The sequence below is a fragment of the Pinus tabuliformis genome, chromosome 3_2 (genome assembly GCF_031772625.1).
Source record: "Pinus tabuliformis cultivar Carrire ecotype Pingquan chromosome 3_2, CPIR1, whole genome shotgun sequence".
Taxonomy (NCBI): domain Eukaryota; kingdom Viridiplantae; phylum Streptophyta; class Pinopsida; order Pinales; family Pinaceae; genus Pinus; species Pinus tabuliformis.
Window position 1 is genome coordinate 1098549420 of NC_142302.1, and position 27347 is coordinate 1098576766.

Below are 27347 nucleotides of genomic sequence, written 5' to 3' on the forward strand. Positions count from 1 at the left end.
CATTTTGCTGGATAATAAAAAGGAAGGACTGGCTGTCCGGGGTGGACGTAGCCCAAACTGGGTGAACCACGTATATCTGTGTCTCTCTTGTTTTGTGCGTTTTCTGTGTTTATATTTCTGCAATATTTTATGTGTTCCATTGCTCCGTAATATATAATTTTCTAACAACTGGTATCAGAGCTGAAGGTCTATTTGGCTGATAAACTCGCAGGAAAGAAGGGTTCCTGGTTCGAGTGGGAGCAATGGCGAAAGATGGTAAGTTTAGGGTCGAGAAATTTAACGGCCAAAACTTCTCGCTGTGGAAGATGCAGATGGAAGATTATCTGTATCAGAAAGATCTATACCTACCATTGGGCGGAAAAACAAAGATGCCGACGGGTATGAAAGACGAAGAATGGAACCTTCTCGATAGAAAGGCACTCGGAACAATACGGTTGTGCCTTGCTGCGTTAGTCGCCTTCAACATTTCGAAGGAAACCACGACAGAGGGTTTGATGCAGACGTTGTCGAAACTATATGAAAACCCTCGGCCTCAAACAAGGTATTTCTTATGAAACAGTTATTTAATATGAATATGTCGGAAGGTGGATCTGTTGCAAACCATTTAAATGATTTTAATACAGTTACAAGTCAGTTAAGTTCTGTAGGGGTAAACTTTGATGATGAAGTTAGAGCTCTGTTATTTTTGTGCTCATTACCAGAAAGTTGGAATGGTTTGGTAATGGCCATTAGTAACTCCGTTTCTGGATCTAGTACTTTAAAGTTTGATGATGTTGTCGGTGCTATCCTTAGCGAGGAAATGCGATGGAAAAGCTCTTGTGAGACATTGGGAAATGCTTTGAGTGCAGAGTCTAGAGGAAGAAAAATGGAAAGAGGAAAGAGCTCAGGATATCACAGTAAATCAAGGAAAGGCAGATCCAAGTCCAGATCGGGGATAGTGTGCTGGAAATGTGGAAAGAAAAGACACCTAAAGAAAGACTGTAGATCTCGGAAGGGAAAAGAAGGAGATGCACAGCAAGAAAACAATCATGAAGCAAATGTGACAGGTGAGGTGTTACAAGATGCTTTGATTCTTTCTTTCGAAAATATTACTGATTTCTAGGTGTTAGATTCAGGGGCTTCATTACATGCCACACCTGATAAGAAATACTTTCATGACTATGTTCAAGGAGATTTTGGACAAGTTCGTCTGGGTGATGATAAACCCTGTAAAATCGTTGGAATGGGTAAGGTTCTTGTAAAACAGCAGAATGGAAACCAATGGCTATTAAAGGAGGTAAGGCATGTTCCAGATCTAAAGAAAAATCTGATTTCAACAGGGCAATTAGGCGATGAAGGTTGTGTGACAACATTCACAGATAAAGCTTGGAAGGTCACCAAAGGAGCCCTGGTAATAGCAAAAGGCGAAAAGGTTGGTACATTGTATTTATGCAATGGTATTTCTAACTCTGTTAATGCTTTAACTTCCAAAGGAGCAGATGCAGCATTATGGCATCATAGGCTCGGACACATGAGTGAAACGGGGATGAAGATTCTTCACTCAAGGAATTTGTCGCCGGGTTTGAATAATGTTGATTTGGATTTCTGTGAGAATTGCATTTATGGAAAACAGAAGAGAGTCAGATTTCTCAGAGTTGGAAAAGAAAAGAAGAGCGAAAAATTAGAGCTTGTGCATACAGATGTATGGGGACCTGCTCAGGTATCATCTCTCGATGGTTCTCGTTATTATGTTACTTTTATTGATGATGCAACTAGAAAAACTTGGATTTATTGTATTAAGAATAAATCTGATGTATTTGATACTTTCAAGAAATTGAAAGTTTTGGTTGAGATTGAGACAGGAAAGAAATTGAAGTGTCTTAGATCAGACAATGGAGGTGAATATTGCAGCAAAGAGTTTGATAGGCACTGTTCAAAACATGGAATTCGCAGAAAGAAGACAGTTCCAAGAACACCACAAGAAAATGGTGTGTCAGAAAGGATGAACAGAACAATCATGGAGCGAGCAAGGTGCATGAGATTGCATGCAGAATTGCCTTTACAGTTTTGGGCAGATGCTGTAGATACTGTTGTTTATCTAATAAACAGAGGGCCTTCAAGTTCCTTGGATGGTGGTGTTCCAGAGGAAGCATGGACAGGTAAAAAGGTAAACTACTCTTTTTTAAAGTCTTTTGGTTGTGAGGCCTTTGTCCATATTGATAAAGAAAATAGAACAAAGCTTGAGGCAAAGTCAAAGAAATGTACCTTTATTGGATATGGTGTTAATGATTTTGGTTATCGCTTATATGATTACGAAAATCACAAAATCATTAGGAGCAGAGATGTAATATTCAATGAAAAGGTCTTGTATAAGAATCAGTTGCAGGAAAAGAAACAGGAAAAATAAAACAAGGAATACGCAGTTCTTGATGAAATCACTGAAAAGGTAAAGGTGTCTGAAAATAATAATAATCAACAACAGCAACAGGCACCCCAAACACCTGAAAGTGGTGTTAGAAGATCTACCAGGATAAGTAGACCCCCTGAACGATACTCTCCTTCATTATATTATTTATTGTTGACTGATTCTGGTGAACCCGAATGTTATGAAGAAGCAATGCAGGTTGAAAGCAGGAAGAAGTGGGAGGTAGCCATGGAAGAAGAGATGGACTCCTTAATGCATAACCAGACTTGGGACTTAGTCAGGTTGCCTGCAGGAAAAACCACATTGAAGAATAAATGGGTTTACCGGCTGAAGGAAGAAGATGGAGGAAAACAGAGGTACAAAGCTAGACTTGTGGTGAAGGGGTTTGCACAGAAGAAAGGTATTGATTTTGATGAAATATTTCTCCTGTTGTTAAAATGACTTCAATCAGAACTATTTTAAGTCTTGTAGCAGCTGAAGATTTGCATCTTGAGCAGTTAGATGTAAAGACAGCCTTTCTCCATGGGGATTTGGAGGAAGCGATATATATGCAGTAGCCACAAGGATATGAGGTGAAAGGGAAGGAGAAACTAGTGTGCAGGTTGAAGAAGAGCTTGTATGGCTTAAAACAGGCTCCAAGGCAGTGGTATCTAAAATTTGACAAGTTTATGTCTGAACAAGGTTATACTAGATGTCACTCTGATCATTGTGTTTATTTGAAAAAGCAAAATGATGGCAGCTATATTATATTGTTATTGTATGTAGATGACATGCTTGTTGCAGGATCTAACATGCAGGAAATAAATGTGCTCAAAAGAAAATTGGCAAATTCATTTGCAATGAAGGATTTGGGAGCTGCAAAACAAATCCTTGGTATGAGAATAACTAGAGACAGGAAAAATCGTAAATTAACATTGTCTCAGAATGAGTACATACAAAAGGTGTTGAAAAGATTTAACATGCACAATGCAAAACCAGTTAGTACACCTTTTGCTAGCCATTTCAAACTTAGCAAGGAAATGTGCCCAAAGACCCAAGAAGACATGGATTATATGTCTAAAGTTCCATATGCATCAGCAGTTGGAAGCTTAATGTATGCAATGGTCTACACAAGGCCTGATATTGCACATGCAATGGGAGTTGTAAGCAGGTACATGAACAATCCAGGAAAGGAACATTGGATGGCAGTGAAATGGATTCTCAGATATTTGAAAGGTACCACAAATCAAGCATTATGCTTTGGTGGTTCAAACATCTCCCTACAAGGATATGTTGATGCAGATATGGCAGGTGACAGAAATAACAGGAGGAGCACTACAGGATATGTATTTACTGTTGGAGGAACAGCTGTCAGTTGGGTTTCAAAAATCCAAAGTGTTGTTGCACTTTCAACAACAGAAGCAGAGTATGTTGCTGCTACAGAGGCTAGTAAAGAAATGATTTGGTTACAAAGGTTTATGGGTGAATTGGGTAAGGAGCATGATAAGGGCACGTTACACAGTGATAGCCAAAGTGCCATTCATCTTGCAAAGAACTCAGCATTTCATTACTGGCCTAAACACATACAGCTCAAGTACCATTTCATACGATCAGTGTTGGAAGATGGAGAGTTGAAGCTGGAAAATGTACACACTAGCCAGAATCCTGCAGATATGCTAACAAAAGTTGTAACCAGTGAGAAACTGAGAATATGCTCAGTTTCAATTGGTCTTCAAGGATGACGATGAAGATGAGAAACAGCCAGGTCCAAAGAGGAGTCATTGTCCAGCAAATGAAGCAGCGGTGGAGTTTCTACAATCATTCTCCAAGTGGGAGATTGTTGTGTGTGGAGATTGTTGTGTGTGGAGCATGATTGTTCAGAGGTCTTTGTTTCAGCCGGATGTATACCCCAGGAAGTTTGTACACCCCTCCATGCGGGGGGGTGCGGGGGGACTTGTCCCCCCCCCCCCGCGGGGGTCCGGGGGGGCCGATCCCCCCGGCTGGGGGGTCCGGGGGCCAGCGGTCCCCCAGCGGGGGCTCGAGGGCAGCGCCCCCGAAGCTAAAAACAAATGTAAAATTGCCTTGTAAAAGTATAGTAATTTCTAGTCAATCTGGCCCGTTCATTAGGCAGATGATCTGACGGTAGAACTTATGTTTAGTTTAGGGTTTTTTGCCCTAGAAGGCAACCCCTCTCTTTGTATGAGGGCATTGTATTTGAGGCTGAGATATAGATGTGTATTCTGTGAGCGAGAAATAGAGAGGTGAGACTGTGAGAGAAAACAGAGGATATTACAGCAGATTTGTTGTAGGTTATGTCTCTTCATTTTGCTGGATAATAAAAAGGAAGGACTCGCTGTTCGGGGTGGACGTAGCCCAAACTAGGTGAACCACGTATATCTGTGTCTCTCTTGTTTTGTGCGTTTTCTGTGTTTATATTTCTGCAATATTTTATGTGTTCCATTGCTCCGTAATATATAATTTTCTAACATGGGGGAGGCTCAGGGTTCGGAAGCTCGAGGTTTGGTCATGGCAATGGTGGAAGCGTCGAGAATTTGGTGGAGAAATCTTGTAAACAAGTTATAAAGGATATCGTTAAGGAAATTAACAAAAATATGGTTGTTGTCTATGCTCAATTATTTGGATTGGGTAAAGATTTGGAATTATTGCAGAAGACAATGGAAGGCCTTTGTATCGATGTGTTGAGTCGTTCAGCAGAAGGTGGACAACATCCAAATTAAGGTGGAAACAGCTACTGTCGGGGTCTTAAAGGAAGTTTTCGGGGTTGGGGAAGCCACGGTCTTCAATGATGTTGGTGTGGAGTTTGTTGCAGCTAAGCGGGTCCTCGATGATGGAGATGATGTCACAGAGGAATTGACATCTACTGTGGATGAACCTGCGGGTGAAGAAACCGAGCCCGGTAGCAGCTGAAGGATTTTCGTTTTAATTTTATATATCCAACTTCTATGAACTACTAGCTAATGGAGATGGAATTTAGGGCCTCAAATGGCAATAAGATAGTGTTGAAGGGTATGTCCATTAGTTCTCCTCGAACTATATCAACATTGGTGTCTGCAAGATCTGCTACATAGAAGTCATCAGTAAATGTGTAATTGCCCAATGTTACATTCAAGCGTGGAATCCTCTGTGTGCATGTCATGTTGTATCCATCAGCCACCACAACGTTAAAGACCTTAAACTCTTATGTGAGGATACCTCTCTTTGCCACCAAGGTTGCATCGATGAAGATGTGAGTTGCCCAGCTATCGACCAAAGTTGTGACTCATTGTCCATGTATGACCCCCTTGATCTTGAAGGTGTAGCATCTAGGGACTCCAAAAAGAGTGGTGATAGTACCACCCTCAATTCCGATACAAGGTCTCTCATCCCCTTTAGCGTCCTCATAGGACTGCTACCCTCTAAATTGCTAGGCTCACTGCTTGGTGCTTGCATTGTATTTTCTTCATCATCGTTGTTTGACATCACCTCAATATAGTTGACCTACCCCTTGCCAAAACATCTATGACTTGGTTCCCATGGTTCCTTGCAAGTGAATCACAGTTTCTTCCTTCTCGGCTCACTTTGAGTCTCATCATCCAACCTTTCCTTCCTAACCCACTCTCTCTGAAATGGCTTCTTATCTCTATTTTTCCCTAGTGATGAGTGGTTTGGATGGAAATTTCGCTTTAGGTGTTGAAATTTGCATGTCTCTTGTCCTAGTGATGCCATCTTGTAAGGTGGTGGGTTTGAAGGCCTTAACCCAACCACACGGTGGTTCGGCTAAACCTTCTATGAAGAGCATGATTAGCCTCTATTTAGATATGTCTGTCACCATAAAAGTTAGTCACTAAAATTCTAAAAACTAGGCATATGGTGTTCTGATCTGCTTGAGTTGTACTAACTCCCTAAAGCGTATCTCTAGATCCTTTCTACCAAACCGGTCTATCAATCTTTGTGTGAAGTCCACATAAGAGATAATGTTGGAATGTCCCAAGGTGACCAATCTGTGGTACCACCATTCATGAGCTTCTCCTTCCAAATGCAAAGTGGCAAATTTGATGGCCTTTGCTTCCAACACTGGGTCAAGTTGGAAGTAATTGTCTGACTTTTGTACCCAAATCCTCGTGAGTATTTAGATGACCCATCAAAGGAGGGGATGGGTAGTTTCCGAACGTTGCGCTATAGATCATAGTTATGTTGTGTGCCCTTATTATGATCCCTGGGCCCACTTTTGTATTAATGTTACTGAACTCCGTAAAGGTCATAGTTGTTTGAACATCCTCTCCTACTGACACATACTCTCAAAAATATTCTAAAAAATCTCAGTTCTATTTTATAGGTCCTTGGTTTGTTGCTCCCTTACCATCTAGAAACTAGGGTTGTAGAGGTCTCGAGGTCCTCCTACTGGCTGCCCCTATGCTAGTTTGCGCAAAGATGTTAAAATGTTGGAAAATGCAATATGGCAACTATTAATTCCAATTTTCCTTAACCTTTATACTTGCTTGTGAACTTTCTTATTCTTTTTGTGTTTCTTTATTAGATCTTTTCATCAAACAAATATCAAGAGCAAAATAGTAAAGGCAATGGACATAGAAGTTCGGCTCCAAGCTAGGGAAAAACCCAAAAAACTCTTCTCCTCTAATAGAATCTTCAAATGAGACAACAAAGACCCAAACCCTAGACCAAGTCCTTCTCCAAGTACCAAATCAACCCTTCCAAGAGAATCAACGTCTAGCTGCAACTTCAACAACAACTTCTACCCTGCAAATTTTGTCTTGCAATTTCGGCCCTGTAGCTGCTGCAAAAAGCCTAATCCAACTTCTTTAAGAGACCTTACTTTGAGCAAAACAGATCCTCACAAGGTCAATGAGGTCAAGATGGAGTATTCTCTCTTCCAACCACTTGATACTGCAACTCACTCTCTTGCAATTCGGACCTGTAATTTTGGCCTTCTTTATAGCTGCAGAAACCTTAGAACTTCGAACGTGTGAGAGAGATAGGGCCCAAAAACAAGTTTTTCCTTAACTTCTAGGATTCCTCTTGCCTTCTAGACCTTCACTTCTCCTTCCTTGGTTCTTCTTGCCTTAAACCGAACCTTTTCTTGGAAGATCGAACTTGTCAATGAGATATGCTAAATGAGGTCAAGTCTACTCCTTTATATAGCCTTTCCAAGGGGTCGAATTCCTCCTTTAGGCCGACTTGAAGCTTCCAAGGCCAACTTGTACTTTGGAGGCTTCCAAGATTTTCTAGACTCAAAATAAATTCTTCTACAAGATATATTTTGCCCGAAAGGGTCTTATAAACATTATCTTGACTCTTCTGACTCATGACAATAAATCCTATGACCTAACAAACCCTAGAAGCATGAAGAACATGCTTTTAACTAGAAGACCATCAATAAATAGCATGAAACCCATGCTTTAAAATAGTAACCTTTTTCTTCTCTTGTTTGTTACATAAGATACATATTGAAATGAGTATAACAACAATTATGAAGACCAAAACTAGTTACATTTCCAACAAGAAGGACCCGAATTATGGTTGTCGCTTCCTTCTACCAGACTTTGGCTACCTCCATTACATCCATTAGCACCATTGTTACCCGCATTACTCAGATTTGCCAAAACATAGGTAAGAAGTTGGGCCATATGTTGTTGTCCTTGTGCCATTAGTTGAGCCATTTGTTGTTGCCCTTGTGCCATCTATTGACCCATTTGTTGTTGCCCTCTTGCTAGCTCCCTCGAGATGTCTAAGGGATTAATTTCTAATGGTTGCTCTTTCCTATCCACCATGACTGAATTGTTGGTACCCTTCTTTTTCTTGATTGTAACATTTTCCTTATCCTCCAAAAGCATCCAGAAATCATATGCTCATTGGCTAGCAGGATGCACAGTTCTGATACCACTGTAATATCCCTCTTGGGGAGATTACCCTTAGGGGTGCAATTTTGGGCTAGGGTTTTCAATAAGCCATGAAAGAATTGTATTTTATAACAATAGTGCAATATTCATCAATCTATGAAACAGTGATACTCTTTATTGAATACACAAGTAGTATAGTAAAGAACCCAAGTAACAGTAGATTCCACAAGCAACCATTATAAAATAGCACTGATTCAACAAGAAATTAACAGATTTACAATGTTCAAGAATCTCCCAACAAGGATATCAAACCCAACATGATTTCTAGGCTACAAACTGTAGTTGTTCCATTGCTGCCAGAAAATCAAATCAGCAAACCTCACTGCTACCTTGCACCCTTATTGACCCTTGCGTCCTTTTGATCGTGGCCCCTTTGGTCACTCACAGCCTCAGAAAATAGTCTCTTAACCCTTCGCTACCTCAAGAAGTAAATTCTCAGCCGTCCACTACCATAGGAAAGGTATATATTGGCTTTCCACTACCTCAACAAGATAGATTTAGTCCTTTCCTAGCTCAAAAGGTAATCTCCAAAGCTCGTTGCCTCAGAAAATTAGTCCTTCAGCCTTTTGCTACCTCAAAACGTGGATGCCAACCCTTCATTGTCTCAAAAATTAATCTCTAGCCCTCCACTACCTCAAAAAGGATGGTCTACTACCTCAGAAAGTTAATCTGCTACCCTAGGAAGACACTCACTGCCCTAGAAAGTCGGACCATTGCCTCAGTAAGATATTCGATGTCCCAAAAATATAACTAGTTGCTACGGATAAATAAGTCCCAACCTTTTGTTGCCTCAGAAAATTATAACTCAACCAGAATGTGGTCCTGTAGCAAGAAAGATAACAAGATTGGGTAGGGTGGAATCTTTCACCACCTAATCCATGTTGGTCGAAGCAGTTCATCAAGCAAGAAAGAAATGTAAAGAAACTAAATGGGAAACTGAAATACACACGCAAGTAAACACAAAATCTTTACGTGGTAAAACCTTGACAATGTGTCAAGGAAACCTCCACGGGGCAAGGGATTGGAAATCTTTATTAATCAAGAATGATTCTCCATGATATAGCCTCTCGGGCATTCACCAATTTCATATGAGCCTCTCCTCCATTACATAACTGCTATTCGTTATGAATCTCGTTACAAAACTAACTAGCAATAATTAACAAAGATTTTACTCATAATTACATTATTTGTTGTCACATTTCAACAAACTCCACCTTGACAACAATTTTCCTAATCCCTTGCCCATGCCAATTCATCATCTCTTCTGCAAGCCAAGAGAAGCCAAACACCATCGCAGCTTCTCTACTGTAACTGGCTTCGTGAATATGTTTGCACAATTATCCCGCGTATGGACATTCTTGAGAGCTACGTTTCCACCATCGATCACATGTCTCAGAAAATGATACCTTACATCAATGTGATTGGTTTTGTTGTGATAAGCTGGATTTGTAGCCAAATGAATAGCACTCTGACTATCACAGAATACATTCACTCTCTCCTGCGTCCTTCCAATATCATCAAGTAGACCCTTTAACCAGATTGCTTCTTTACTGGCATCTGAAGCAGCTATATATTCTGCTTCGATAGTGGACAAAGCAATTGTTTCTTGAAGCTTTGACATCCAGCTAATTGCTCCACCTACAAGAGTAAAGACATAACCTGTAGTAGATCTCCTTTTGTCCAAATCACCTGCATAATCAGCATCCACATATCCGCAGACTGATCCTTCACTACCATTAAAGATGATGTAATGGTCACTTGTGCCTCTTAAATACCGAAGCACCCATTTTATTGCTCGCCAATGTTCTTCACTTGGATTTGCCATGAACCTATTGACAACTCCAACTGCATGTGAAATGTCAAGTCTTGTAGATACCATCACATACATTAAGTTGCCTACAGCAATTGCATATGGTACACAAGACATATACTGCTTTTCTTCATCAGTTCTACGACTCAAAACTGAAGAAAGCTTAAAATGGGAAGCTAATGGAACATTAACAGGTTCATATTGTTCATACAGAACTTTTCAAGTACTCTTTCCACATACTTCTGATGTGATAACCAAAGCTTACCATTTTTCCTGTCTCTGTGTATCTCCATGCCCAAGATATGTTTTACTGCTCCAAGATCCTTCATATCAAACGTCCTAGAGAGTTGATCCTTTAACCTGTTGATCTCTTCCACGCTTTTGCTTGCAATAAGTATATCATCAACATACAAAACTAAGATAATGAATATGCCATTGAAACTCTTGAAGTATACACAATGATCATATTCACTTCTAATAAAGTTTTGGCTCGCCATGAAGGAGTCAAAATTGTTGTACCATTGGATGGGAGACTGCCTCAGGCCATACAATGATTTCCTGAGCTTTCAAACTAATCTTCTACTACGAACCTTGTACAAAACTTTCTGGTTGTTCCATATATATCTCTTCATCCAAATCACCATGTAGAAAAGTTGTTTTAACATCTAACTGTTCTAACTCAAGGTCAAGTAATGCAGTTAGTGCCAACACAGTGCGAATAGAAACAAGTTTTACAACTGGTGCAAAAATCTCATGAAAGTCAATACCTTCAACCTAAGAATACCCTTTTCTACCAACCTCTCGTTATACCTTTCGATACTTCCATCAACTTTCCGTTTCAATTTGAAGACCCATTTGCATCCAACAACACTTCTCCCTTCAAGAAGTTCTACAAGATCCCAGGTATTGTTCTTGGCTAAGGAATCTGTTTCTTCTTCCATAGCCTTTTTCCATTTGTCGCTATTCGCATCATCCACTGCTCCTTGATAACAAGAAGGTTCCCCATCTTCAGTAATCAATGCAAAAGATGAAGCAGAATCTTCATACCTTTTGGGTGTTTTTCTTTCCCTTGTAGACCTTCTTAGAGTGACTGGCTGCTGAACTGGTTCTGAAACTTCAACAGTTTCCTTGGCATCTTCTTCACCTTTTCCTTCAGAAGTCTCTCCTTCCTTTCGACTTTCTGAAAAAGATCTAGTCTCCAACTGAATTTGTTGACTTGGCGATACCTGTTCCTGTTCAATTTTTCTAACATCTGATTTTGAAAGAGAAGATTCATCAAATGTTACATCTCTACTAATGACTATTTTCTGTGAAGTAGGATCCCATAACCTATATCCTTTCACCGCATAGTCATACCCAACAAAGACATAACATTTCAATTTTGGATCTAATTTTGAACGATGATTTTTAGGGATAAGAGCATAAGCATCACAACCAAAAATCCTTAAATGTGAATAATCACAAGACTGACCTAACCAAACTTTTCAAGAAATTTACAATTAATTGCAACTGAAGGTGATCTATTAACTAAATAACAAGCAATGGATACTGCTTCTACCCACAACTCCTTTTGCAGGTTAGCATCGTTGATCATGCTTCTGGTTCTTTCCATAAGAGTTCGATTCATACGTTTGGCAACGCCATTTTGCTAAGGAGTATAAACAACAGTTTTATGTCTAACAATTCCTTCATCCTTACAGTATTGTTCAAATTCTAGAGAAGTAAATTCACCACCATTGTCAGTTCTCAAACATTTAATTAATTTGCTTGTTCTCTTTTCCACCATTGCTTTAAATTGTTTAAAAACATTAAATACATCAGCTTTCTTTTTCAACATAAAGACCCAAACTTTCCAGGAGAAATCATCAATAAACATTAAGAAATACAAAGCAACTCCATACGATACAACAGGAGATGGTCCCCACAGATCAGAATGAATATAGTCCAAAATTTCTTTACTATTATGACTTCCAGTTTTAAACCTTTGTTTACATTTTTTTCCAATACACACAATGTTTACAGAAATCCAACTTCAAGGATTTCAAATCAGGAAGTAATTTACGATTCATTAGTACCTAAAGAACTTTCTCGCTCATGTGACCCAATCGTTGATGCCATAGGCGAGTACCTTCTTCTTCTTTCTCTGACACAATGTTGCCTCATTGTCCTAGATACTTCCTCTGAGTCTGTAAAGATTTCCGACCTTTTCTGCCTTCATAACAACTAGGGCACCTTTTAAGACTTTCAACACTCCATTCTGACCTGTAAACTTATAACCATTTGAGTCTAACACTCCCAAAGAAATCAAATTTTTCTTCAATTCAAGTACATGTCTTAACATTAGTTAATGTTCTAATTGTATTATCATACATTTTAAATGTTAAAATTGACAACTAGGGCCAAACTCCATGTGGGTCATCTTATTTATGGCAGCTGATATTTTTCCTAGATTCCCCTTATCGAGAGGTGTAGGATTGATCTAAAGATCATCCGATTCTGACGATTATTTATGGAGATATGAATTTATTTGTATTTACTTGACAAATTGTCAAAGTCGACTAGCAGTTAAATGTGTGGTACACATGCCCAGTGAATCATATAAATACAAGTGAGGTTGATTCATTTTATCATCATCTCATCTCACTCATTTCTTCTCTCTCTCCTTAGCTTTGGGTTACACAAGGAGCAGCTCACACGTGGGAAGGAGGACGCAGTAGGGCAAGGAGGACGCAGAAGCTGCTGAAGGTCTCTTTGACCAGCATTGACCAAGCATTGACCTTAGAAGAGTGTGGTTTTGGTGTGGCTACTTCTCCTAAGAAGGCCACATTTTTGGCACGAAAATCGAGGCAATCTGACCTCAAGTTTGACCAGCATTGACTGCCCTAGTTTGGGGTAGCAAGTTGACTTCAGTCAACTGCAGTTTGACTGTGTATTTGGGGTTGTTTAAGGGCTAATTCTTCAAGCTGTTCAAAGACTAGTTGACCGGGAAATTGACCAAGCATATTAGAGGCCAATTTCATCTCGTTTGACTAAGTTTGACTTTGCTAATTTAGGGTTTGTTGCTGCTGATATAAAATTACAAAATTCTGATTTTGTACTATTTTCTCTCTGCTGAACTATTGAAGATAAAAGAAGATTTCATCAAAGGGCTTCCCCGCATTGGGGTTTGTCCCTAGCTAGCTGCCACATCTTGTATCTCTTGTCTTGGCTTGTTTTCTGTCAATCATTTAATGTTCTATCTGCACTTTACTTAATGTATATGTGATTGCTAATTAGTGGTTAATAAGAAGAAAAGAAGTAAGCTGCTCTAAGCATTAACATTAAATTTGATATTTCCCATCCCAACAGTCTGGCAGGATACATTATTACCCATAAATAAAGAACTACCATTTATAGCTTCATATGAAGTAAACCAATTTCTGTGCGAACTCATGTGATGATAAGCACCAGAGTCTAACAGCCAATTTTCAGCATCCTGAGAGACATTACATACAGGTAAAGTTTCATCTACCACACATAATTCTTTAGCAGATAAAACTTCATCAATCATACCTGAATCAACTTGATTTGCTTCCTTTTTTGGGTTTTCAGACTCTTTTCGTTTCCAACAGTCTTTCTTGAGGTGTCCAATTTTATTGTAGTACCAGCATTTTGCCTTACACTTCTTGCTCTTTGATTTTGATATGGAAGAACCCCTTACTTTCTCCCCTCTTTCCTTTGATCCTTCTCAGGCCAGGGTAACTCCAGAATGAATGAGCGGAAGAAAAACTGATTGATTTATTCATTAGCTAACTATCAGTTATATACACAAATATGACGGATCAGTTCATCTTCTTGATGACTGTCCAGTTCACCCATCCGTTGAGGATTAGGTGTCAACATTCCCCCCCTTAATCTGAAGGGATGTTGGTGAGTCCAAGCATCGTTCCGAATCTTTCAAGCTTTTCTCTTCCAAGCGCTTTGGTGAAGATGTCTGCAATTTGCTCGTTTGTGGAACAATGACGGAGATGCATTGTTTTGGCCTCAACATGATGTCGGATCAGATGATATTTAGTATTGATGTGCTTAGTACGATCATGGAACTTTGGGTTCTTGGCCAAATTTATTGCAGAGGTGTTATCAATCATGAGTGGAGTTGATTGTATTTGTTTTACCTGCAAATCTTCAAGAATTTTCCTGAGCCACACAATTTCTTTCGTTGCTTCAGCTGCTGCCACATATTCTGCTTCTGTTGTGGAATCTGCTGGTACTGATTGTTTGCGTGATCTCCAGGAGACAGCTCCTGATCCAAGACTCATAGCATATCCTGAAGTAGATACCCCAGTTTCTTTATCTCCATCGAAGTCTAAATTAGAGTATCCAATCAAGTTGAAGTCGTCCACCTGTGTATACTTGATTCCAAGGTCTTGAGTTCCCTTCAAGTACCCTAGAACTCTTTTTACAGCAGACCAATGTCCCTCACAAGGCTTTTGCATAAACCTGGAGAGGATTCCAACAGCAAATGAAATGTCTGGTCTGGTAGTAGTGAGGTAGATGAGACTTCCTACAAGCTGTCTATACTTTGTTGCATCCTCAAATTCCTTTCCTTCAATAGATGTGAGCTTCAAGTTTTGTTCCATTGGAGTAGAAAGAGGATTACACTCTGTCATGCCAAATCTGTTTAACAAATCTCCAATGTATTTCTTTTGAGAAAGAAATATGGACTTTGGATGTTGGGTTACTTCAATGCCAAGATAGTAATGAACATAGCCCAAATCAGTCATTTCAAAAAAATTTCCTAATTCTTTCTTTATGGATGCAATATAGCTTTCATTGTTCCCTGTCATTAAAAGATCATCTACATATACCACAAGATATACAACTGTTTTGCCAACTTTCTTGACAAATAAAGTTGCATCATCAAGATCAAAATGATTGAGGTTGAGTTTCAGAAGATGCTCAGTTAGTTTTTCATACCAGGCTCGTGGTGCTTGTTTGAGGCCATACAAGGACTTCACAAGTTTGCATACTTTATGTTCATGTCCTTTCACAGCAAATCCTTCAGGCTGGGACATAAAAACATTCTCTTTTAGATCTCCATTCAAGAATGCAGTTTTTACATCCATTTGATGGACTTTCCACCCGTTCTGAGCAGCTAGTGCAAAGAGTGTCCGGATGGTGGCCCATTTTGCTGTGGGGGCAAAAGTTTCCTCATAATCGACCCCTTCCTTCTGTGCAAAACCTTTTGCCACAAGCCTAGCTTTGTGCTTGTCAAGTGAGCCATCAGCTTTGTACTTGTTCTTGTAGACCCACTTGCAGCCAATTGGTTTGGTTCCAAATGGAGGATCAACCAGCTTCCAAGTGCCATTCTTTATGAGGGCATCATACTCCTTCTGCATCGCTTCTTTCTATTCATCATGAGAAGCAGCTTCTTTGAAGGAAGTTGGTTCAAAATCTGTAGACAAGTTCAATTCACAATCATAAGTAACATCCATATCAACAGGTGAATTAGAGTTATCTACATCACCTCCATCTTGTCGGTTTGTATTTCTGGTTCCTGTTTTTCCAATTTCATCAGGATGAACACTTTCAAGTGTCTTTGTCAGCCACTTTGGGGGACCTTTCTAAGATGGTCCAGGCTGCTCTGTTGATTGAGTTGGGTCTGAATCAAGATTGAGTCTCCCAATTCTATTAATTACATCACTTAAAGGATCATCCGGTGTTGGAGTTTCATGCAAGGGAGATTGTTCTTCAGAAGAAGATTCCACATGTTGATCTAGTATAGGAATCCCCCTTCAAGATGTGGAATCTGATTATCAAACTCTTGAAATGATTTCAGTTTTGTGAATCTATCCAAGCGATCAAGTTGCCGCTCAACAACACTGTCAGATTTGGATGATTCAAGAAAAATGACATCTCTAGATAAAACAAACTTTTTATTTACTTCATCATAGAGGCGGTATGCTTTAGATGTGTTTGAATACCCCAGGAAGATACACTTACGACTTCTAGCACCAAGTTTGTTTCTATGTACCTTTGGTATTAAAGCATAACAGGTGGAACCAAAAATCCTGAGATGTTTTACCGAAGGAACATGTCCATACCACAATTCATAAGGAGTCTTGTTTCTTATAGCACTAGATGGACATCTATTCTTTATATATGCAGCACATAGAACAGCATCAGCCCAAAACATTGTCTTTACATTTTTGAAGAAAAGCATGGATCGTACCATATTCAAAATTGTTCTGTTCATTCTTTCAGCTACACCATTCTGTTGAGGATTATAAGGCACAGTTGTTTGATGTTTAATCCCATGTTGGCGAAGATAGTGTTCAAATTCATTTGATGTATATTCTTTTCCATTATCAGTGCGAATAGACCCAATATGAGATTGTGCATCATTTTCAATCCATTTATGAAAATTCTTGAATGTTTGAAAAGCATCAGATTTGTTCTTCAATAAATAAACCCAACACATTCTGGTGTAATCATCAATAAATGTCATAATATATTTATTTCCATTTGCAGAAGAAACAGGCATTGGACCACATAAATCTGAATGAATGAGTTCAAGCTTCCTATGTGCTCTTGAATGTGAATCATGAAAAGACTGTTTGATATGCTTTCCTAGAATGCAAGCATCACATTGCTTATGTTTTCTAGGAATTGTAGGCAAACCAGCAACACCATTTTTCTTCAACAAGCGGAGACTATCATAGTTTAAATGTCCAAATCTAGCATGCCATAATAAACTTGATGGAAGTGTACCTTCTTCATGATAAGAAATATATGAGAAATGTTGTGTATGAGCAGAGGTTCCTTGCAGTTTAAGAAGTCTTTCTTCTTCTATACCCCTCATGACAAGTGAGTGGTCAGATGCCTTTCTTACCCTCAAGCTTTCCATCAAACATGTGAATGGAGTGACCTTGCTGGCGGATGTGGACCAGGGACAGCAAGTTTCTCTTGAGCTGTGGGAGATATAGAACATGATCCAGAAGAAAGTCTGGAAGACCAGGCAGTTTAAGCCTGATTGTGCCAAGCCCTGATGGCTTGATTTTTGACTGATCTGCAAAGTATACTGCTCCATCAACATTGTCAGTGAAATCTTCAAAAAAATCTTTCCTATGAGTCATATGACAGGTTGCTCCTGAATCAAGCAACCAGTCATTTTTCGAAGAAGCAAGTGAAGCATTAAACAAATCTTCATTTACTCCAATGTTACATTGTGCCTCAATATAGTGAGCAGATTCAGGTGCTTTACCTTTGTCTGTGTCATCAGTTTTACCTTTCTGCCAGTTTCTTCTCTGCTCAATTTTGTCCCATGGTAACTTGCATGTAGAAGCATCATGTGATCCATTTCGTTTGCAGCGAATGCAATGCAGATCTGCTTTTTCACCTTGAGAATGTCTGCCCCCCCTGCCTCTGAAGTATCTTCCTCTTCCTCTTCGTCCACCTCTTCCTCTTGTAGAATCTTGAGCAGGATGCTTTTCTTTATGTGCAAGGCAAACAGTCTCTTCAGGAGATTCAGGGACTGTTTTCTTTCCAAAGGCTTTCTCTCTTTCAGCAAACTTTTTCACAAGAGACTCAAAGGTTATGTCTTTAAGATTTCCATTTGCTTGTAAAGACTCAAGATAATTGGAGTAGGTAGGATAGAGTGCTTTGAGAAAGGCAATAAGAGAGATATCCAGCTCAACCTTAGTGGATTTAATATCATGCATTATAGACTTTATTTCAGATGCAAGAGCAAGAGGATCATTATTTTTCAGTTCAAAAGTGAAGAGTTTAATCATGAGCTGAACAACTTCAAGTGCAGAATGTGAATCATAGAGTTCTTTCAGCTTTTGTAAAGCTTCAAAGGCAGTGGAATAGGATGAAATATGACGACTTACTTCTTCATTTACAGATGCTGCGATCAATGCATAGGCTTTGCTGTTCTTGTTTTCCCAAATGACAAGTTCTTTATCTGATGTAGGCTGCACAGGGTCTTTGTCTTCTTCTCCGACACACACTCCCTTCCACAACTCATTGTAGATGAGGGTGTGTTTTACCATCCGGGACCATTCAGAATAGTTCTCCTTGCCAGTGAGAACTATTCCTACCATAGAAATGATTGAATGCATTCTGTAAAAAAAAAACTTCTGCTGATAGAAAAAATACTTCTGCTAAAAAGCTTCTGCTGATAAGAAATTTTTGCTGATAAAAAAAAACTTCTACTGATGTACAGTGAAATTGTACTCAAAAGGGCAACAGATTCTTTATGCACTAAGTTTTCTTCAAATGTCTCCAAAATTTTATAAAATATCCTCCACAAAACAGTGTCCAAAAAACCATTCAAAACTTATTTAAATGGCGTCCATAACTCAAACCCTGGTCAATGTATCCACAGTGCACATATACAGCGTTAGTGCACATATACATATTCAGCACCGCCCAGCGTATATGAAATCAGGACCTACTACGATGTACTCACAGCTACCCCATCGTATTACACATTAAATGAATGGTATGGGATTTAAATGAATATATGCTGCTACATAAACACAACACTTCATCGTTTCGAGTCAAAACCGGAAATTTACGCCTATAAAAATAGCTCACACAGAACCTGGTATGGGATTTATGGCTGCATATCCCCCAACGGTAATTTCAAACTGGTGAACAGTTGGAGTTGAACACGGCAATGTCGTTGAACCAGTGTTATCAAATACTACCACCACCACTGTAATATGGAGTCAGTCAACAGGATTGAATTGGAAAACGAAATGGGGAGCAGTGTTCTATGTATGGGAAGTTTCAGCGGCGTATGGGAGCCGACAGAGAGGAGTTTAAAACTCATGAGCCAGAATGGGAGTGCAATACATAAGGGCGGTGCCAAGCCAATGTTCCACAAGTCGACAATTCGAACTCAGATTTCACAATAATGGTTGATGAATAGTCAATTTACCAACACAAACACGGTCACTCCAACATACATGCCATTCAATCAACTATCAATCTTCTTCAAAGCTATGAGCTTCTTAATGGATTTTGATCATTTAAATCACTTACCAAACGCCTTCAATATTCGAACACAATTGACGCAAAAGGCACACTGCAGTATCACTGTTCAACACAGCACGTCCAAGTTTCGACCAAGCTCACTGCACATGTTCCATCAATTGAGTATGGAAAGCAGCGCAAGCGGAATTGCAATCAATTCAAGTGCAGAATCATGGAGAGCGGTAAGTTTTGAAAACTATGTAGTAATGCCAAATCATCTGTCTCACACAAGCAAGGTCAACGGCTGCAAGTGGTGGTATCTCTCACCGGTTCTGCTAATCTACTTTTCCTTCCGAAGACAGATCTTTATCTCTGCAACCACAGCATTTTGTTTGGGCACAATTGCATCTCTCTTTTCTCGGCGACAAAGACGTTCAGCAATCGACAGACAACTCTCTTCTTTCTGGCGGCACTCGACTTCCTCATTGGCAGCAGCAGCGACTTTTCATTTCTCGATGGCTGCAGCGGCTTTTCATTTCTCGGTGGCTATAGCAGCAAGGTCTCTGCTGAGCGTTTTGTTGGTCTCAGCACGATGAGTTTGAGCCCAAACTTCTTCAATTAAACAACAACAACAACAACAACAAAAACAAAACAAAACAAAAAAACCACGACTCTGTTGTGTTTCCTCCCTCTATTAAACCATAATCTTCTGATGCTCCCTTTATTTAAATCAGCTTCTCCTTTCCCCCTTCACAATGGCGGACAGGGTAATATGACTTTGACAAACCGGCAAATTTCTCTCAGTTAGGCTCTGATACCACTTGTTGGTCCGAGCAATTCATCAAGCAAGAAAGAAATGTAAAGAAACTGAATGGGAAACTGAAATACACACAAGTAAACACAAGATCTTTACGTGGTAAAACCTTGATAGTGTGTCAAGGAAACCTCCATGGGGCAAAGGGATTGGAAATCTTTATTAATCAAGAATGATTCTCCATGATCCAGCATCTCGAGCATTCACCAGTTTCATATGAGCCTCTCCTCCATTACATAACTGCGATTCGTTATGGATCTCATTACAAAACTAACCGGCAGTAATTAATAAAGATTTTACTCATAATTACATTTTTTGTTGTCACATTTCAACAATCCAATCAAAGAAAAGGGGTCTTAAACCCCTCCAAGAGCCTCAACCCAAATTAGAAAGAATAAAAATCCATGATGATCATAATGAATCTCCTCCCTTCCTTTTATAGTTTCTCTTAAAGGCTTCCCCTCCTAAATTTAAATTTGAGTAACTTGCAAGTTTCCCTCTTTTTGCCCCAAATTAATTTTTATTATCTAGTGTTACCTAAGTGACATTAAATATTAATTCCCATTTTTGAAATGACTACAGCCTAATGACTATTACTATTATTATCTAGTGTTACCTAAGTGACATTAAATATTAATTCCCATTTTTGAAATGACTACAGCCTAATGACTATTACTTCAAAATTTCAAATTAGTTTCTCGGATTTCATAATTTCATCCAACTGGCCCCTGGTACAATTGACAGTTTACAACAGTATCAATACAGTGGAGGCCAACCAAGACATCAGGTTGACCGAGCTTGAGAAAGCAAAGAGAGTGCCACCATAGCTAGCCACACGGTCGTCCAGCCCACCCCTTGGACAACGAGTTCCCAGAGTCCCATTGGCAATACCTGAGACCGATAAGCAACAAGAAAACAATAGCTAGAAAGTTCATGTTCTTGAACCAGAGCCACAGAACAAGGAGTGGGGAAGCTTCTTAATGATGACAAACACAATCCGCCTACCTCTAGTCTGATATTGACTGCAACTTGATCTTTTGTTTTGATTATCTTACTTCTATATCATGTGGGCTTTTATGGCATTTTAAATTTCAGATGGTTTATCTTTCTGAAGATCGCCAACTTCCAAGAGGTTTGATATGATGCATTTGTCATCTAAGGTAGTTCTAATAGTTATTGCAGGGCCGCTGCCTCTTGCTTGTGCTTGTAGTGCCTACCTAGTAGCCCGTTTTTTAATTCCCTGTATGCATATATTGTTTATATTAACAGTAAAATAGACAGCATTTTTTAAAAGATAAAACTGACACCAACCTGAGACTCCAGAAACCACTTCAGTAGCCGAAATCTTGTAGAAAGGAACGCCCGTCTCACTAGCTATGGCATGTGCCAGCTTGGTTTTCCTGCATCCTGGTGGCCCGTGCAATAGAATACCCTTGATGGGATGAACTCCCAACCAAGGATATATCTGTGGATGATATAGAGGATAAATAACCTCCATGATTTCATTGATCACTCCATCCATTCCACCTAAGTCCTTAAACGTTACTCGATTATCCACAGCAACATCCAAGATTTTTTTTGTGTTTTCTTCTGAAACGCTGCTTTATTTTTTTGCTTTCCTCCTGTATAATCTAGGATTTTCTTTTGACTTTCACTACAGAGCTCGGTATCAATCTCCATTTTACTAGCAACAAACTTGTTATCGACATTGCACTCAACAGTAGCTTTGAGCAATTCCGGGGTTGAGCCACCGACCTCGCCATCGTCCTGAGTGCTTTTGGTCTCAGACGGCTCCGGAATTGGGTTCGGGTTAGGTTTAGGGTTTGGATTAGGGCTTGCATTAACATTATAATTTGTTCTGAGAACAGAATTCATAAGATCCGAGAAAAGTATCGGGTTTGACTCCCCTGGAGTGTCACTGTCATAGCTGCTCTTCTCTGATTCCGAAGTCTCACTGCCCTGCCCAGTTCTCTGGCTAAGATACTCGGCCTCCTTTTCCTGTAATTTTTCCTCCACGGGATCGAGCCTCTTGGTGTTTCTTTTGTTATTTTTGGGAGTTTCATAATTGTTGGCCCTGGATGATTGAAGGGTTCTAATGACGCCCAGCACCTTTTTTCTGAAAGGATCCTCTTTATGGCGTCTGTACTCGCGGTAATTTGTTCTCAGATAGTCAACGACCGAATCGAGGTCAAGCAGGTCGTGGTTAATGGAGTAGTGTTCGAGCCTCGGGAGTATCAGGCTGTCGAAGAATGGACGGCGGCCGCTACGCGGTGCAGAACGAGCTTTTGGCTTCATCTCGCACAAATCTGGCTGGACAACTCCGAAGACATTGTTTGCATATTGAGATATATTGGGACTATTGACATCTTTTATGTTTTTGCTTTTTATTTTGATTTTTATAATAAATTTTATGCTGAAATCGCACTTTTTTAAAATGTGTTTTTAATAAATACAAAAATTGTGATTTTGTTGCCATGCAGACGCGTGTGACTAAATTTTACCAATAAATATCTACTTGAAAACAAAAATAAAACATTTAAACTAAAACTATTATTATATATACACTTTATTGTGTCACTCCCAGTGACATTTAGAATTTACGAAAACTTATTAGTTTTATGGTAAAAAAAAAATTGTTAAACAAGGTTAACATCGGGTTTTGTAATAAATTATGGAGTTGTTTTTAGTGTAATTTTGTGGAAGTTTTTTTGGTCTAATTTTTTTAAAATGCGACAGGAATTCATTGAAATCACAAGTTTGATGGATAAACCTGCACAATAGAAGTGCCCTAGAGGTTCTTTAGGGTGTTGAATCCATATATACAGTCAAAAAGCTAGTTTAAATAACACAAATCAAGATTTCACCACAATTTTTTCTGTGGGATTCTGGCACTGGAAATTCCAAAAAGTCACACTAAAGACAACTCCATAAATTATCAAGTGACTTAAGAGCTTTGTCGCTTGCCCGCTATGTTGTCTGAGAGTTGTTATCAGTGTTTTGTGTATGATATGTACATCAAAGGATATGTGTTTCAATGGGTTCTCTAATGTCTATACTTTCGCCTTTATAAAAATTGTTTTCTTTAGGAGGATGTATTAAATGCACTATCAAGTCATGTTTCTTAATATCATATTTCTTTGAGTTATACATTATTGGGTTCTTGACCTAGGTTGGACCTTACGTTGAACCCTTGGTCATACACTTGATAATACTTCATCACCAATCTTGGATCTTGTATAAGATAAGATAATTATATTTATGTCTAACTAATGACCACAAAGTAGGTCAAAGGGACTGTTGAGTACAATGATGTATATATAAAGTGGGAGAACCAAACGATCTCCTATAAAAGATACAATGCATGAAGTAAATCAAAGATACAATGCATGAAGTAAATCAACATCTGTTTATGGTTTAACCCTAAGCTTAGGACGCTTAACACCAGTTCCACCTCCATAGTGGCCACGTGACCTTGCCACATGTTCTCGTGGCATTGGGTCATACCACTGCGAACATATGATCGACATGTGGGTGATTCTTGGTACATCATTCATTTTGCATTTTGCATGTTTGTTACCAACACTCCTCTCTGCAACTAAAAGGCTTTTCCGTGTTGGCCATGGCTCTCTTTCCTCGACCACATCCGCACCTTCTTCAGACCATTGCTCCAACCTTCAGCCTCACCATGTCAGATTTTCACTTATTTGTGTGTTTTAATAGGTAAGTTTACAATGGTTTCATCATACTTCTCCTCTTTACCAATGGTTTGTATATAATCCTTGTTTTGTCGAGATCCAATTTTCTTGTTTGTCTTTTTATTCTTTTACAGAGTGAAGTTTCTAGAATTTGTCTTCTTCTCCCAAGGATGGTTCTGAGCTTTGTTCTACTCAACCCCTTCTTCTCTCAATTGTTAATTGTTACTCGCCAAACATGATGGTAGAGGATCGATATAATCGTGGCCAAACTGGCATAACCATTCCCAAAGCTGTTGTAATTTTGGGTATCCATCTTATTTCATCAAGGATGAGGATGTTTCTTTTAACTCTGTTTTATTTCATTAAGGTTAACACTATCTAATGGGGTTTTCTGCTCTAGGCAGTTGGTAAAACCCTTCAGCGTTCCTTCACCAGGGTTATTATGTCGATTACAGGAAAAGTTATATTTCCTTCCCCCTTCTTGTTTTCTTCCAATGTATCTTGTTTTTTTTTAAAACTGACCTTCCTTAGAATAAAGTTTTTTCCCTCTCCACACTAAGGTTCTTTGTTCAAATTTGTCTAGGCTCCTTCTTGGATGACTTTTGGGTTTTATTTTACAGCTCAGATTTACAACGTGGCTGAGGTGAAATCATTTTGGCCAACTTTAATAATGAGGCAAACCTTTGCCAAGGTTTCCAAAGTTTATCAAGATATTTTATCCTCGGACATCTGAATGCTACCATTGTGTAACAAAGTAATATTAAGAGTTGGCTTCGTTTTTTCATTTTTTTTTTCTACTTTCTTGATCCCATATATACATTTCCTTTTTCTTAATCTTGATGGAAGGTTTAATGTTGTATCGTTTCTGATTTCTGATTGCAAGTGGCCTAGGTAGACCTCATAGCAACCTTCTTTCTCAGGTAAATCCCAATAACTCGTCCTTGTTGCATAATATTACCAGTTTACTCCTTTAGTCGTTCTGGTTTGATTGTTAACCAGTCTACTTTACGTGTGACAGGTATATGTTGTCTTAGAATGACCTTTTTGTTCCTGTCAGATTTGGCTCCTAGTGCCTTTGCCAAATAGGTTGGAGTCCCACACGCTTTGGCCGAATTGCCTTTTTATTTCTGCCATGCTTACCTTGTTGGAATCAACGGCTAAGTAATTTTTAAGGCATTCATTAAAATGCTTGGGCATGGTCCTTTAGTATTTCAACGAGGGGTTTTCTAATGAACCCCTATAGTTATGCAGTTTTCATGATTTCTGAGTGAAGCAAATGGCACTCGTATTTTTATCATGCACTTCTTAGATTATTTTAATGGGCAAACTCTTGTACTGTTTCCAAACCTTGAGAGTTTGAGTGTTGTTTTTGTTCTCATGTGTTTGTGTTTCATGAATGCTTTTCTATACCTGGACAAATTTCCATGATAACGTTGTTTGTATGAAGCTTGGGTTATATATATCTTTTATGGGTATTCTCCAGTAATGCTTTAATGCAGGTTGGCTCTGGGTTCAGTATTCCAACCACTGTACTTTTAAAATTGTTATAGTAATTGTACCTTATGAGATCTGCGTTATATACTAATTTTTTCTTGGTTAATGGAATGATTAATAGATGTATTAATGTTGGTGTACATGCACCTAGATTAGCTCCAGTTGTTGGTGTACATGCACCTAGATTAGCTCCAGTTGTTGGTGTACATGCACCTAGATTAGCTCCAGTTGTTGGTGTACATGCACTTAGACTAGCTGTGTTGGTGTACATGCACCTAGATTAACTCCAGTTGTTGGTGTACATGCACTTAGACTAGCTGTGTTGGTGTACATGCACCTAGATTAGCTCCAGTTAACTTATTGCTTGCATGTGGCACATGTACACATTAACATAAGATAAAGCACACTTAGCTTTAGTTAGCTTTAGTTATTGCATGTACAACTAAGCTTAACTTAGTTTCTTTTATGTATTTATTCTAAAACTAATATTGTAGAATCAATTTTTCATTCTTTTCTCAATTCTTGCTCGCTTCCTTCCTTCTCTTGCAAGCTTGTTTATTGTTTTGCAGATCTAGATCTGTGTATCTCAAAAATCTTACAATTATACTCGTGCTAATCTCGGCGAGTCTCATTACAGGGAAATACCTTTACCTCAAACCACAATATTGTATCTTAGAACATAAACAATATTTTAACCTAATATGGTAGACATTTCCCAAGGTTTAATTGATGTTCTATAAGAAGCAGTGCGCTGTTTTCACTGTTACGCAAAATTATACCGTGACTTTTCATACATGATATTCTATTGTAAAAAATTTTGCTCTTGGTATAAGCAGCTCTAATCCAATGTGTTCTTTTTTGTTGTTGTCTTATTGTCTATCTACCAATCATCTTATTTTCATATAATTCCTTCCATATTAAAACATTCTTTCTGTATGCACATGTCAAAACATTCTTTCTGTATGAGCATGTCAGTTCATTCAATAACATATTTCGATTAGGAGTTGTCTATAATGCGACTTTTTGGAGATTCCGGTGACGGAATCCGGCAGAAGAAATTGAGGTTAAATCTTGATTTGTTGCAGTTAAAATGGTTTTTTAACTGCATATTTGGATTCAGCACCCTGAAAAACACCTGGGACGCTTTGATTGTGCATAAACTAGCTATCAAACTTGCGATTCCAATAAATTGCTGCAGGATTTTGACTGAAAAAACCCACCAGAAAAACTTCCAAAAAGTGTCATTATAGACAACTGCCTTCGATTATACCTCAATAATAATTCTTCACAGAGTGTGTCTTCGGACCATTCTTGGGATGTGAGTAATTAATTTTCCTTCTCCATTGGTTTTTTTTTTTTTTCATTCTGGCATCGTTGGAGAAGTTTCTTTGAAATACATTGTTATGCAACACCGTAAGCTTTTCTGCCCAGTAAGTTTATTTTCCAAAATTTGGCATCTGACATTTTACTTTGATGAAATGAGCAATTGGCAACGCTATTGTATTGAATTTGTTGTGAATTAGCAATGGGAAACGTTATTAAGTCTGTTGTAAATGAGCAATGGACTTTGGAGTTTTTTCATTGCATTAGTGCACTCTTCATTATTTTAGAAAAATACTTTAAATAAAATAGAATAATACATTTTTTTTAATATATAATAAAATATATATATAATAGGTAGTAGTGGCATGTCACCACGTGCTCAAATTAGTGTTAATGTTTAAAAATTCATTAATTTGAGTTTTATTAATTGGTAAAGTCTGAAATTAAAGAGCAAGGCCCTCATTTCAATGCCTATGCAAACATAGCTTTAAAAAACTATAATATGTTATACTTGAATTTACATTTCAACTACAATAGTTGTCTAAATCAAAATTGTTTGTCCAAGTCAAAAATTAAATATTTCATATCTTAAAATTTGAACTAAAATATTTAATAAAAATTATTTTAATAGATTATTAGTTTATAAAAATACATATATTTTACTCCGATCGAGGTGTGTGCCGGAGGATGGCAGGGACGACAAATAGTTATGAAGAGTGAAGGAAAGGTACCACTCACCGCCCCCCACATGCTCAAGGCGATGGGTGCGATGGCCCTTCGCATGAATACATGCAAAGGTGGTGGGAAAGGTGGTAAGCATGACAAGGACGAGGAGGGAGGTGCAACAATTAAGATAAGACAGGGGAGTGGTAATTGTATTGTTGTTTGTGGAGTTTGGAGTTGGAGCTGGAGCACCGGAGTAGGATGGGGCTTGTATGGACCTGCGTTC

General features: G+C 38.7%; 1 protein-coding gene across 1 annotated transcript in view; it reads right to left on the minus strand.

Moving 5' to 3' along the window:
• Window positions 1-22248, minus strand: part of CDC48C (cell division cycle 48C) — a 137988-nt gene extending 115740 nt beyond the window's left edge. The window contains 2 exon segments of the mRNA XM_089417548.1: window positions 21198-21453; window positions 21456-22248. Coding sequence (XP_089273674.1) covers window positions 21198-21453; window positions 21456-22181 — 982 coding nt within the window. The 5' untranslated portion in view covers window positions 22182-22248.
• Window positions 22249-27347: the final 5099 nt, after the last annotated feature.